This window comes from Engystomops pustulosus, chromosome 10 (assembly GCF_040894005.1).
Source record: "Engystomops pustulosus chromosome 10, aEngPut4.maternal, whole genome shotgun sequence".
NCBI lineage: Eukaryota > Metazoa > Chordata > Amphibia > Anura > Leptodactylidae > Engystomops > Engystomops pustulosus.
This window is the reverse complement of record NC_092420.1, coordinates 101,733,354-101,749,011: the sequence shown is the minus strand read 5'-3', so window position 1 is coordinate 101,749,011 and position 15,658 is coordinate 101,733,354. Positions and strand designations below refer to the sequence as shown.

At 51.7% G+C, this 15,658-nt stretch overlaps 1 protein-coding gene across 4 annotated transcripts in view; it reads left to right on the top strand.

Moving 5' to 3' along the window:
• The window catches only part of SLC44A5 (solute carrier family 44 member 5), a 159,457-nt gene that overhangs the window by 123,569 nt on the left and 20,230 nt on the right, over positions 1-15,658 (top strand). For all 4 annotated transcript variants that reach the window (XM_072128549.1, XM_072128548.1, XM_072128547.1 and 1 more), the window contains one exon: positions 853-952. In XM_072128549.1, the coding sequence (XP_071984650.1) occupies positions 853-952 (100 nt within the window). The remainder of the gene's footprint in view (positions 1-852; positions 953-15,658) is intronic.

Sequence of the window (15,658 nt, the reverse complement as noted above, 5' to 3'; positions counted from 1 at the left end):
TGGTGTGTGTGTGGCTGGGCCAGGAGATTTTCGTAAGTCTCTTTTAGTTTGTATTATTGTTTTGTTATTATTATTATTGTTTTGTTTTGCCAGAAGTTATGGCTTGATTTATGTTTATTGTTGTAATGTTTTTCATTTTTATATATAAAATAAAAGATTTACAGGATGTAACTCAGGATCAGTACAAGATAAGTAATATCATGTATGTACACAGTGACTGCACCAGCAGCAGAATAGTGAGTGCAGCTCTGGGGTATAATACAAGATGTAACTCAGGATCAGTACAGGATAAGTAATGTCATGTATGTACACAGTGACTGCACCAGCAGCAGAATAGTGAGTGCAGCTCTTGGGTATAATACAGGATGTAACTCAGGATCAGTACAAGATAAGTAATATCATGTATGTACACAGTGACTGCACCAGCAGCAGAATAGTGAGTGCAGCTCTGGGGTATAATACAGGATGTAACTCAGGATCAGTACAGGATAAGTAATGTCATGTATGTACACAGTGACTGCACCAGCAGCAGAATAGTGAGTTCAGCTCTGGAGTATAATACAGGATGTAACTCAGGATCAGTACAGGATAAGTAATGTCATGTATGTACACAGTGACTGCACCAGCAGCAGAATAGTGAGTGCAGCTCTGGGGTATAATACAGGATGTAACTCAGGATCAGTACAGGATAAGTAATGTCATGTATGTACACAGTGACTGCACCAGCAGCAGAATAGTGAGTGCAGCTCTGGAGTATAATACAGGATGTAACTCCGGGTCAGTAGATTAGAAATAGAAGTATTTTATTGCTTTTCAATATGATTTTTGTACTTTCTCTTTGCTCTTCCTCAGTGATTATTCTTTGCATTGTTGAAGTTATTATCATCCTCATGTTGATCTTCTTAAGAAACCGTATCAGAATAGCCATCGCGCTGTTACAGGAGGGGAGTAGGTAAGATCACGTGTTCTGTACACTACACAGTCAGTTCTGTCCGTTTTCCGTTGGGGAATGGGGCGGGCGCAGGGCAGGGGAGCACAAGCACCTGGGCCCCTACATTTACTATAGACACATTATAGTAGATACATTTATCACATGTAGTTATGGTTCCAGGTTCTGGAGTGTAATACGCGGGCTGCATCGTGTTACATGGGCTCAGCCTCGGACTCTGTGGGTCTGGGGTTTGCTTGGTGCCCCCCCCCTCCCCCCCAGCTTTATACTAGGCCCCCCAATCATTACACTGCTGAGGTTGGAGACAGCACATGTCATGCGCCCCCGGAAGTTACAGCCCTGATTCTCATCTACTGAGTGCAGTGGATTTCATTATAGTAACTCCATGAGCACCGGCACCTCTGAGATGGATTATCTGCAAAAGAAGGAAAAGTGTACAGTATATAGCAGGACACTATGGGCCTATATATCACACTATGGGCCTATATATCACACTATGGGCCTATATATCACACTATGGGCCTATATATCACACTATGGGCCTATATATCACACTATGGGCCTATATATGACACTATGGGCCTATATATGACACTATGGGCCTATATATGACACTATGGGCCTATATATGACACTATGGGCCTATATATATCACACTATGAGCCTATATATAACACTATGGGCCTATATATATCACACTATGAGCCTATGTATCACACTATGGGCCTATGTATCACACTATGGCCCTATGTATAACACTATGGCCCTATGTATAACACTATGGCCCTATGTATAACACTATGGCCCTATGTATAACACTATGGGCCTATATATAACACTATGGGCCTATATATCACACTATGGGCCTATATATCACACTATGGGCCTATATATGACACTATGGGCCTATATATATCACACTATGAGCCTATGTATCACACTATGGGCCTATGTATCACACTATGGCCCTATGTATAACACTATGGCCCTATGTATAACACTATGGGTCTATGTATAACACTATGGGTCTATGTATAACACTATGGGTCTATATATAACACTATGGGCCTATATATCACACTATGGGCCTATATATCACACTATGGGCCTATATATCACACTATGGGCCTATATATGACACTATGGGTCTATATATAACACTATGGGTCTATAGATATTTTGGATTTGTAATACAGTTATGTACGTGAAGCCTAAAGATGTATTTGGGGCTGAATAAAAACCTGACTGCAAACTGCAAAACATCCACTAGAGGTCACTACATCATCTTATTCCCAACAGAAGTGCAGTCCTGTGTTTATAGCATTACACCACCAGATGGGGGCGCTGTGTAGTCACTGATAACATTACACCACCAGATGGGGGCGCTGTGTAGTCACTGATAGCATTACACCACCAGATGGGGGCGCTGTGTAGTCACTGATAGCATTACACCACCAGATGGGGGCGCTGTGCAGTCCTGTGTTTATAGCATTACACCACCAGATGGGGGCGCTGTGTAGTCACTGATAGCATTACACCACCAGATGGGGGCGCCGTGTAGTCACTGATAACATTACACCACCAGATGGGGGCGCTGTGTAGTCACTGATATCATTACACCACCAGATGGGGGCGCTGTGTAGTCACTGATAGCATTACACCACCAGATGGGGGCGCCGTGTAGTTACTGATAGCATTACACCACCAGATGGGGGCGCCGTGTAGTTACTGATAGCATTACACCACCAGATGGGGGCGCTGTGTAGTCACTGATAGCATTACACCACCAGATGGGGGCGCTGTGTAGTCACTGATAGCATTACACCACCAGATGGGGGCGCTGTGCAGTCACTGATAGCATTACACCACCAGATGGGGGTGCTGTGTAGTCACTGATAGCATTACACCACCAGATGGGGGCGCTGTGTAGTCACTGATAGCATTACACCACCAGATGGGGGCGCTGTGTAGTCCTGTGTTTATAACATTACACCACCAGATGGGGGCGCTGTGTAGTCACTGATAACATTACACCACCAGATGGGGGCGCTGTGTAGTCACTGATAGGATTACACCACCAGATGGGGGCGCTGTGTAGTCACTGATAGGATTACACCACCAGATGGGGGCGCTGTGTAGTCACTGATAGCATTACACCACCAGATGGGGGCGCTGTGTAGTCACTGATAGCATTACACCACCAAATGGGGGCGCTGTGTAGTCACTGATAGCATTACACCACCAGATGGGGGCGCTGTGTAGTCACTGATAGCATTACACCACCAGATGGGGGCGCTGTGCAGTCCTGTGTTTATAGCATTACACCACCAGATGGGGGCGCTGTGTAGTCACTGATAGCATTACACCACCAGATGGGGGCGCTGTGTAGTCACTGATAGCATTACACCACCAGATGGGGGCGCTGTGTAGTCACTGATAGGATTACACCACCAGATGGGGGCGCTGTGCAGTCCTGTGTTTATAGCATTACACCACCAGATGGGGGCGCTGTGTAGTCACTGATAGCATTACACCACCAGATGGGGGCGCTGTGCAGTCCTGTGTTTATAGCATTACACCACCAGATGGGGGCGCTGTGTAGTCACTGATAGGATTACACCACCAGATGGGGGCGCTGTGTAGTCACTGATAGCATTACACCACCAGATGGGGGCGCTGTGTAGTCACTGATAGCATTACACCACCAGATGGGGGCGCTGTGTAGTCACTGATATCATTACACCACCAGATGGGGGCGCTGTGTAGTCACTGATAGCATTACACCACCAGATGGGGGCGCTGTGTAGTCACTGATAGCATTACACCACCAGATGGGGGCGCTGTGTAGTCACTGATAGCATTACACCACCAGATGGGGGCGCTGTGTAGTCACTGATAGCATTACACCACCAGATGGGGGCGCTGTGTAGTCACTGATAGGATTACACCACCAGATGGGGGCGCTGTGTAGTCACTGATAGGATTACACCACCAGATGGGGGCGCTGTGTAGTCACTGATAGCATTACACCACCAGATGGGGGCGCTGTGTAGTCACTGATAGCATTACACCACCAGATGGGGGCGCTGTGTAGTCACTGATAGCATTACACCACCAGATGGGGGCGCTGTGCAGTCACTGATAACATTACACCACCAGATGGGGGCGCTGTGTAGTCACTGATAGCATTACACCACCAGATGGGGGCGCTGTGTAGTCACTGATAGCATTACACCACCAGATGGGGGCGCTGTGTAGTCACTGATAGCATTACACCACCAGATGGGGGCGCTGTGCAGTCACAGATAGCATTACACCACCAGATGGGGGCGCTGTGTAGTCACTGATAGCATTACACCACCAGATGGGGGCGCTGTGTAGTCACTGATAGCATTACACCACCAGATGGGGGCGCTGTGTAGTCACTGATAACATTACACCACCAGATGGGGGCGCTGTGTAGTCACTAATAGCATTACACCACCAGATGGGGGCGCTGTGCAGTCCTGTGTTTATAGCATTACACCACCAGATGGGGGCGCTGTGTAGTCACTGATAGCATTACACCACCAGATGGGGGCGCTGTGTAGTCACTGATAGCATTACACCACCAGATGGGGGCGCTGTGCAGTCCTGTGTTTATAGCATTACACCACCAGATGGGGGTGCTGTGTAGTCACTGATAGCATTACACCACCAGATGGGGGCGCTGTGTAGTCACTGATAGCATTACACCACCAGATGGGGGCGCTGTGTAGTCACTGATAGCATTACACCACCAGATGGGGGCGCTGTGCAGTCCTGTGTTTATAGCATTACACCACCAGATGGGGGCGCTGTGTAGTCACTGATAGCATTACACCACCAGATGGGGGCGCTGTGTAGTCACTGATATCATTACACCACCAGATGGGGGCGCTGTGTAGTCACTGATAGCATTACACCACCAGATGGGGGCGCTGTGTAGTCACTGATAGCATTACACCACCAGATGGGGGCGCTGTGTAGTCACTGATAGCATTACACCACCAGATGGGGGCGCTGTGCAGTCACTGATAGCATTACACCACCAGATGGGGGCGCTGTGTAGTCACTGATAGCATTACACCACCAGATGGGGGCGCTGTGTAGTCACTGATAGCATTACACCACCAGATGGGGGCGCTGTGTAGTCACTGATAGCATTACACCACCAGATGGGGGCGCTGTGTAGTCACTGATAGCATTACACCACCAGATGGGGGCGCTGTGCAGTCACTGATAGCATTACACCACCAGATGGGGGCGCCGTGTAGTCACTGATAGCATTACACCACCAGATGGGGGCGCTGTGTAGTCACTGATAGGATTACACCACCAGATGGGGGCGCTGTGTAGTCACTGATAGCATTACACCACCAGATGGGGGCGCTGTGTAGTCACTGATATCATTACACCACCAGATGGGGGCGCTGTGTAGTCACTGATAGCATTACACCACCAGATGGGGGCGCTGTGTAGTCACTGATAGCATTACACCACCAGATGGGGGCGCTGTGCAGTCACTGATAGCATTACACCACCAGATGGGGGCGCTGTGTAGTCACTGATAGGATTACACCACCAGATGGGGGCGCTGTGTAGTCACTGATAGCATTACACCACCAGATGGGGGTGCTGTGTAGTCACTGATAGCATTACACCACCAGATGGGGGCGCTGTGTAGTCACTGATAGCATTACACCACCAGATGGGGGCGCTGTGTAGTCACTGATAGCATTACACCACCAGATGGGGGCGCTGTGTAGTCACTGATAGCATTACACCACCAGATGGGGGCGCTGTGTAGTCACTGATAGCATTACACCACCAGATGGGGGCGCTGTGTAGTCACTGATAGGATTACACCACCAGATGGGGGCGCTGTGTAGTCACTGATAGGATTACACCACCAGATGGGGGCGCTGTGTAGTCACTGATAGCATTACACCACCAGATGGGGGTGCTGTGTAGTCACTGATAGCATTACACCACCAGATGGGGGCGCTGTGTAGTCACTGATAGCATTACACCACCAGATGGGGGCGCTGTGTAGTCACTGATAGGATTACACCACCAGATGGGGGCGCTGTGTAGTCACTGATAGGATTACACCACCAGATGGGGGCGCTGTGTAGTCACTGATAGGATTACACCACCAGATGGGGGCGCCGTGTAGTCACTGATAGCATTACACCACCAGATGGGGCGCTGTGTAGTCACTGATAGCATTACACCACCAAATGGGGGCGCTGTGTAGTCACTGATAGCATTACACCACCAGATGGGGGCGCTGTGTAGTCACTGATAGCATTACACCACCAGATGGGGGCGCTGTGTAGTCACTGATAGGATTACACCACCAGATGGGGGCGCTGTGCAGTCCTGTGTTTATAGCATTACACCACCAGATGGGGGCGCTGTGTAGTCACTGATAGCATTACACCACCAGATGGGGGCGCTGTGTAGTCACTGATAGGATTACACCACCAGATGGGGGCGCTGTGCAGTCCTGTGTTTATAGCATTACACCACCAGATGGGGGCGCTGTGTAGTCACTGATAGCATTACACCACCAGATGGGGGCGCTGTGCAGTCCTGTGTTTATAGCATTACACCACCAGATGGGGGCGCTGTGTAGTCACTGATAGCATTACACCACCAGATGGGGGCGCTGTGTAGTCACTAATAGCATTACACCACCAGATGGGGGCGCTGTGTAGTCACTGATAGGATTACACCACCAGATGGGGGCGCTGTGCAGTCACTGATAGCATTACACCACCAGATGGGGGCGCTGTGTAGTCACTGATAGCATTACACCACCAGATGGGGGCGCTGTGTAGTCACTGATATCATTACACCACCAGATGGGGGCGCTGTGTAGTCACTGATAGCATTACACCACCAGATGGGGGCGCTGTGTAGTCACTGATAGCATTACACCACCAGATGGGGGCGCTGTGTAGTCACTGATAGCATTACACCACCAGATGGGGGCGCTGTGCAGTCCTGTGTTTATAGCATTACACCACCAGATGGGGGCGCTGTGTAGTCACTGATAGGATTACACCACCAGATGGGGGCGCTGTGTAGTCACTGATAGCATTACACCACCAGATGGGGGCGCTGTGTAGTCACTGATATCATTACACCACCAGATGGGGGCGCTGTGTAGTCACTGATAGCATTACACCACCAGATGGGGGCGCTGTGTAGTCACTGATAGGATTACACAACCAGATGGGGGCGCTGTGTAGTCACTGATAGCATTACACCACCAGATGGGGGCGCTGTGTAGTCACTGATAGCATTACACCACCAGATGGGGGCGCTGTGTAGTCACTGATAGCATTACACCACCAGATGGGGGCGCTGTGTAGTCACTGATAGCATTACACCACCAGATGGGGGCGCTGTGTAGTCACTGATAGGATTACACCACCAGATGGGGGCGCTGTGTAGTCACTGATAGCATTACACCACCAGATGGGGGCGCTGTGTAGTCACTGATATCATTACACCACCAGATGGGGGCGCTGTGTAGTCACTGATAGCATTACACCACCAGATGGGGGCGCTGTGTAGTCACTGATAGCATTACACCACCAGATGGGGGCGCTGTGTAGTCACTGATAACATTACACCACCAGATGGGGGCGCTGTGTAGTCACTGATAGCATTACACCACCAGATGGGGGCGCTGTGTAGTCACTGATAGCATTACACCACCAGATGGGGGCGCTGTGTAGTCACTGATAGCATTACACCACCAGATGGGGGCGCTGTGTAGTTACTGATAGCATTACACCACCAGATGGGGGCGCTGTGTAGTCACTGATAGCATTACACCACCAGATGGGGGCGCCGTGTAGTCACTGATAGCATTACACCACCAGATGGGGGCGCTGTGTAGTCACTGATAGGATTACACCACCAGATGGGGGCGCTGTGTAGTCACTGATAGCATTACACCACCAGATGGGGGCGCTGTGTAGTCACTGATAGCATTACACCACCAGATGGGGGCGCTGTGTAGTCACTGATAGCATTACACCACCAGATGGGGGCGCTGTGTAGTCACTGATAGCATTACACCACCAGATGGGGGCGCTGTTTAGTCAGTGATAACGTTACACCACCAGATGGGGGCGCTGTGTAGTCACTGATAACATTACACCACCAGATGGGGGCGCTGTGTAGTCACTGATAGGATTACACCACCAGATGGGGGCGCTGTGTAGTCACTGATAACATTACACCACCAGATGGGGGCGCTGTGTAGTCACTGATAGGATTACACCACCAGATGGGGGCGCTGTGTAGTCACTGATAGCATTACACCACCAGATGGGGGCGCTGTGTAGTCACTGATAACATTACACCACCAGATGGGGGCGCCGTGTAGTCACTGATAGCATTACACCACCAGATGGGGGCGCTGTGCAGTCACTGATAGCATTACACCACCAGATGGGGGCGCTGTGTAGTCACTGATAGGATTACACCACCAGATGGGGGCGCTGTGTAGTCACTGATAGCATTACACCACCAGATGGGGGCGCCGTGTAGTCACTGATAGCATTACACCACCAGATGGGGGCGCTGTGTAGTCACTGATAGGATTACACCACCAGATGGAGGCGCTGTGCAGTCACTGATAGCATTACACCACCAGATGGGGGCGCTGTGTAGTCACTGATAGCATTACACCACCAGATGGGGGCGCTGTGTAGTCACTGATAGCATTACACCACCAGATGGGGGCGCTGTGTAGTCACTGATAGGATTACACCACCAGATGGGGGCGCCGTGTAGTCACTGATAGCATTACACCACCAGATGGGGGCGCCGTGTAGTTACTGATAGCATTACACCACCAGATGGGGGCGCTGTGCAGTCACTGATAGCATTACACCACCAGATGGGGGCGCTGTGCAGTCACTGATAGCATTACACCACCAGATGGGGGCGCCGTGTAGTTACTGATAGCATTACACCACCAGATGGGGGCGCTGTGTAGTCACTGATAGCATTACACCACCAGATGGGGGCGCTGTGTAGTCACTGATAGCATTACACCACCAGATGGGGGCGCTGTGTAGTCACTGATAGCATTACACCACCAGATGGGGGCGCTGTGTAGTCACTGATAGCATTACACTACCAGATGGGGGCGCTGTGTAGTCACTGATAACATTACACCACCAGATGGGGGCGCTGTGTAGTCACTGATAACATTACACCACCAGATGGGGGCGCTGTGTAGTCACTGATAGCATTACACCACCAGATGGGGGCGCTGTGTAGTCACTGATAGCATTACACCACCAGATGGGGGCGCTGTGTAGTCACTGATAGCATTACACCACCAGATGGGGGCGCTGTGCAGTCACTGATCGCATTACACCACCAGATGGGGGCGCTGTGCAGTCACTGATAGCATTACACCACCAGATGGGGGTGCTGTGTAGTCACTGATAGCATTACACCACCAGATGGGGGCGCTGTGTAGTCACTGATAGGATTACACCACCAGATGGGGGCGCCGTGTAGTCACTGATAGCATTACACCACCAGATGGGGGCGCCGTGTAGTCACTAATAGCATTACACCACCAAATGGGGGCGCTGTGTAGTCACTGATAGCATTACACCACCAGATGGGGGCGCTGTGTAGTCACTGATAGCATTACACCACCAGATGGGGGCGCTGTGTAGTCACTGATAGGATTACACCACCAGATGGGGGCGCTGTGTAGTCACTGATAGCATTACACCACCAGATGGGGGCGCCGTGTAGTCACTGATAGCATTACACCACCAGATGGGGGCGCTGTGCAGTCCTGTGTTTATAGCATTACACCACCAGATGGGGGCGCTGTGTAGTCACTGATAGCATTACACCACCAGATGGGGGCGCTGTGTAGTCACTGATAGGATTACACCACCAGATGGGGGCGCTGTGTAGTCACTGATAGCATTACACCACCAGATGGGGGCGCTGTGCAGTCCTGTGTTTATAGCATTACACCACCAGATGGGGGCGCTGTGTAGTCACTGATAGCATTACACCACCAGATGGGGGCGCTGTGTAGTCACTGATAGGATTACACCACCAGATGGGGGCGCTGTGCAGTCCTGTGTTTATAGCATTACACCACCAGATGGGGGCGCTGTGTAGTCACTGATAGCATTACACCACCAGATGGGGGCGCTGTGTAGTCACTGATAGGATTACACCACCAGATGGGGGCGCTGTGCAGTCACTGATAGCATTACACCACCAGATGGGGGCGCTGTGTAGTCACTGATAGCATTACACCACCAGATGGGGGCGCTGTGTAGTCACTGATATCATTACACCACCAGATGGGGGCGCTGTGTAGTCACTGATAGCATTACACCACCAGATGGGGGCGCTGTGTAGTCACTGATAGCATTACACCACCAGATGGGGGCGCTGTGTAGTCACTGATAGCATTACACCACCAGATGGGGGCGCTGTGTAGTCACTGATAGCATTACACCACCAGATGGGGGCGCTGTGTAGTCACTGATAGCATTACACCACCAGATGGGGGCGCTGTGTAGTCACTGATAGCATTACACCACCAGATGGGGGCGCTGTGTAGTCACTGATAGCATTACACCACCAGATGGGGGCGCTGTGTAGTCACTGATAGCATTACACCACCAGATGGGGGCGCTGTGCAGTCCTGTGTTTATAGCATTACACCACCAGATGGGGGCGCTGTGTAGTCACTGATAGCATTACACCACCAGATGGGGGCGCTGTGTAGTCACTGATATCATTACACCACCAGATGGGGGCGCTGTGTAGTCACTGATAGCATTACACCACCAGATGGGGGCGCTGTGTAGTCACTGATAGCATTACACCACCAGATGGGGCGCTGTGTAGTCACTGATAGCATTACACCACCAGATGGGGGCGCTGTGTAGTCACTGATAGCATTACACCACCAGATGGGGGCGCCGTGTAGTCACTGATAGCATTACACCACCAGATGGGGGCGCTGTGTAGTCACTGATAGGATTACACCACCAGATGGGGGCGCTGTGTAGTCACTGATAGCATTACACCACCAGATGGGGGCGCTGTGTAGTCACTGATAGCATTACACCACCAGATGGGGGCGCTGTGTAGTCACTGATAGCATTACACCACCAGATGGGGGCGCTGTGTAGTCACTGATAACATTACACCACCAGATGGGGGCGCTGTGTAGTCACTGATAACATTACACCACCAGATGGGGGCGCTGTGTAGTCACTGATAGCATTACACCACCAGATGGGGGCGCTGTGTAGTCACTGATAACATTACACCACCAGATGGGGGCGCTGTGTAGTCACTGATAGGATTACACCACCAGATGGGGGCGCTGTGTAGTCACTGATAGCATTACACCACCAGATGGGGGCGCCGTGTAGTCACTGATAGCATTACACCACCAGATGGGGGCGCTGTGCAGTCACTGATAGCATTACACCACCAGATGGGGGCGCTGTGTAGTCACTGATAGGATTACACCACCAGATGGGGGCGCTGTGTAGTCACTGATAGCATTACACCACCAGATGGGGGCGCCGTGTAGTCACTGATAGCATTACACCACCAGATGGGGGCGCTGTGTAGTCACTGATAGGATTACACCACCAGATGGAGGCGCTGTGCAGTCACTGATAGCATTACACCACCAGATGGGGGCGCTGTGTAGTCACTGATAGCATTACACCACCAGATGGGGGCGCTGTGTAGTCACTGATAGCATTACACCACCAGATGGGGGCGCTGTGTAGTCACTGATAGGATTACACCACCAGATGGGGGCGCTGTGTAGTCACTGATAGCATTACACCACCAGATGGGGGCGCTGTGTAGTCACTGATAGCATTACACCACCAGATGGGGGCGCCGTGTAGTTACTGATAGCATTACACCACCAGATGGGGGCGCTGTGTAGTCACTGATAGCATTACACCACCAGATGGGGGCGCTGTGTAGTCACTGATAGCATTACACTACCAGATGGGGGCGCTGTGTAGTCACTGATAACATTACACCACCAGATGGGGGCGCTGTGTAGTCACTGATAACATTACACCACCAGATGGGGGCGCTGTGTAGTCACTGATAGCATTACACCACCAGATGGGGGCGCTGTGTAGTCACTGATAGCATTACACCACCAGATGGGGGCGCTGTGTAGTCACTGATAGCATTACACCACCAGATGGGGGCGCTGTGCAGTCACTGATCGCATTACACCACCAGATGGGGGCGCTGTGCAGTCACTGATAGCATTACACCACCAGATGGGGGTGCTGTGTAGTCACTGATAGCATTACACCACCAGATGGGGGCGCTGTGTAGTCACTGATAGGATTACACCACCAGATGGGGGCGCCGTGTAGTCACTGATAGCATTACACCACCAGATGGGGGCGCCGTGTAGTCACTGATAGCATTACACCACCAAATGGGGGCGCTGTGTAGTCACTGATAGCATTACACCACCAGATGGGGGCGCTGTGTAGTCACTGATAGCATTACACCACCAGATGGGGGCGCTGTGCAGTCCTGTGTTTATAGCATTACACCACCAGATGGGGGCGCTGTGTAGTCACTGATAGCATTACACCACCAGATGGGGGCGCTGTGTAGTCACTGATAGGATTACACCACCAGATGGGGGCGCTGTGCAGTCCTGTGTTTATAGCATTACACCACCAGATGGGGGCGCTGTGTAGTCACTGATAGCATTACACCACCAGATGGGGGCGCTGTGTAGTCACTGATAGCATTACACCACCAGATGGGGGCGCTGTGTAGTCACTGATAGCATTACACCACCAGATGGGGGCGCTGTGTAGTCACTGATAGGATTACACCACCAGATGGGGGCGCTGTGCAGTCACTGATAGCATTACACCACCAGATGGGGGCGCTGTGTAGTCACTGATAGCATTACACCACCAGATGGGGGCGCTGTGTAGTCACTGATATCATTACACCACCAGATGGGGGCGCTGTGTAGTCACTGATAGCATTACACCACCAGATGGGGGCGCTGTGTAGTCACTGATAGCATTACACCACCAGATGGGGGCGCTGTGTAGTCACTGATAGCATTACACCACCAGATGGGGGCGCTGTGTAGTCACTGATAGCATTACACCACCAGATGGGGGCGCTGTGTAGTCACTGATAGCATTACACCACCAGATGGGGGCGCTGTGCAGTCACAGATAGCATTACACCACCAGATGGGGGCGCTGTGTAGTCACTGATAGCATTACACCACCAGATGGGGGCGCTGTGTAGTCACTGATAGCATTACACCACCAGATGGGGGCGCTGTGTAGTCACTGATAGCATTACACCACCAGATGGGGGCGCTGTGTAGTCACTGATAGCATTACACCACCAGATGGGGGCGCTGTGCAGTCCTGTGTTTATAGCATTACACCACCAGATGGGGGCGCTGTGTAGTCACTGATAGCATTACACCACCAGATGGGGGCGCTGTGTAGTCACTGATATCATTACACCACCAGATGGGGGCGCTGTGTAGTCACTGATAGCATTACACCACCAGATGGGGGCGCTGTGTAGTCACTGATAGCATTACACCACCAGATGGGGGCGCTGTGTAGTCACTGATAGCATTACACCACCAGATGGGGGCGCTGTGCAGTCCTGTGTTTATAGCATTACACCACCAGATGGGGGCGCTGTGTAGTCACTGATAGCATTACACCACCAGATGGGGGCGCTGTGTAGTCACTGATATCATTACACCACCAGATGGGGGCGCTGTGTAGTCACTGATAGCATTACACCACCAGATGGGGGCGCTGTGTAGTCACTGATAGCATTACACCACCAGATGGGGGCGCTGTGTAGTCACTGATAGCATTACACCACCAGATGGGGGCGCTGTGCAGTCACTGATAGCATTACACCACCAGATGGGGGCGCTGTGTAGTCACTGATAGCATTACACCACCAGATGGGGGCGCTGTGTAGTCACTGATAGCATTACACCACCAGATGGGGGCGCTGTGTAGTCACTGATAGCATTACACCACCAGATGGGGGCGCTGTGTAGTCACTGATAGCATTACACCACCAGATGGGGGCGCTGTGCAGTCCTGTGTTTATAGCATTACACCACCAGATGGGGGCGCTGTGTAGTCACTGATAGCATTACACCACCAGATGGGGGCGCTGTGTAGTCACTGATAGGATTACACCACCAGATGGGGGCGCTGTGTAGTCACTGATAGCATTACACCACCAGATGGGGGCGCTGTGTAGTCACTGATATCATTACACCACCAGATGGGGGCGCTGTGTAGTCACTGATAGCATTACACCACCAGATGGGGGCGCTGTGTAGTCACTGATAGCATTACACCACCAGATGGGGCGCTGTGTAGTCACTGATAGCATTACACCACCAGATGGGGGCGCTGTGTAGTCACTGATAGCATTACACCACCAGATGGGGGCGCTGTGTAGTCACTGATAGCATTACATCACCAGATGGGGGCGCTGTGTAGTCACTGATAGCATTACACCACCAGATGGGGGCGCTGTGTAGTCACTGATAGCATTACACCACCAGATGGGGGCGCTGTGTAGTCACTGATAGCATTACACCACCAGATGGGGGCGCTGTGTAGTCACTGATAGCATTACACCACCAGATGGGGGCGCTGTGCAGTCACTGATAGCATTACACCACCAGATGGGGGCGCTGTGTAGTCACTGATAGCATTACACCACCAGATGGGGGCGCTGTGTAGTCACTGATAGCATTACACCACCAGATGGGGGCGCTGTGCAGTCCTGTGTTTATAGCATTACACCACCAGATGGGGGCGCTGTGTAGTCACTGATAGCATTACACCACCAGATGGGGGCGCTGTGTAGTCACTGATAGGATTACACCACCAGATGGGGGCGCTGTGTAGTCACTGATAGCATTACACCACCAGATGGGGGCGCTGTGTAGTCACTGATAGCATTACACCACCAGATGGGGGCGCTGTGTAGTCACTGATAGCATTACACCACCAGATGGGGGCGCTGTGTAGTCACTGATAGCATTACACCACCAGATGGGGGCGCTGTGTAGTCACTGATAACATTACACCACCAGATGGGGGCGCTGTGTAGTCACTGATAACATTACACCACCAGATGGGGGCGCTGTGTAGTCACTGATAGCATTACACCACCAGATGGGGGCGCTGTGTAGTCACTGATAACATTACACCACCAGATGGGGGCGCTGTGTAGTCACTGATAGGATTACACCACCAGATGGGGGCGCTGTGTAGTCACTGATAGCATTACACCACCAGATGGGGGCGCTGTGTAGTCACTGATAGCATTACACCACCAGATGGGGGCGCCGTGTAGTCACTGATAGCATTACACCACCAGATGGGGGCGCTGTGCAGTCACTGATAGCATTACACCACCAGATGGGGGCGCTGTGTAGTCACTGATAGGATTACACCACCAGATGGGGGCGCTGTGTAGTCACTGATAGCATTACACCACCAGATGGGGGCGCCGTGTAGTCACTGATAGCATTACACCACCAGATGGGGGCGCTGTGTAGTCACTGATAGGATTACACCACCAGATGGA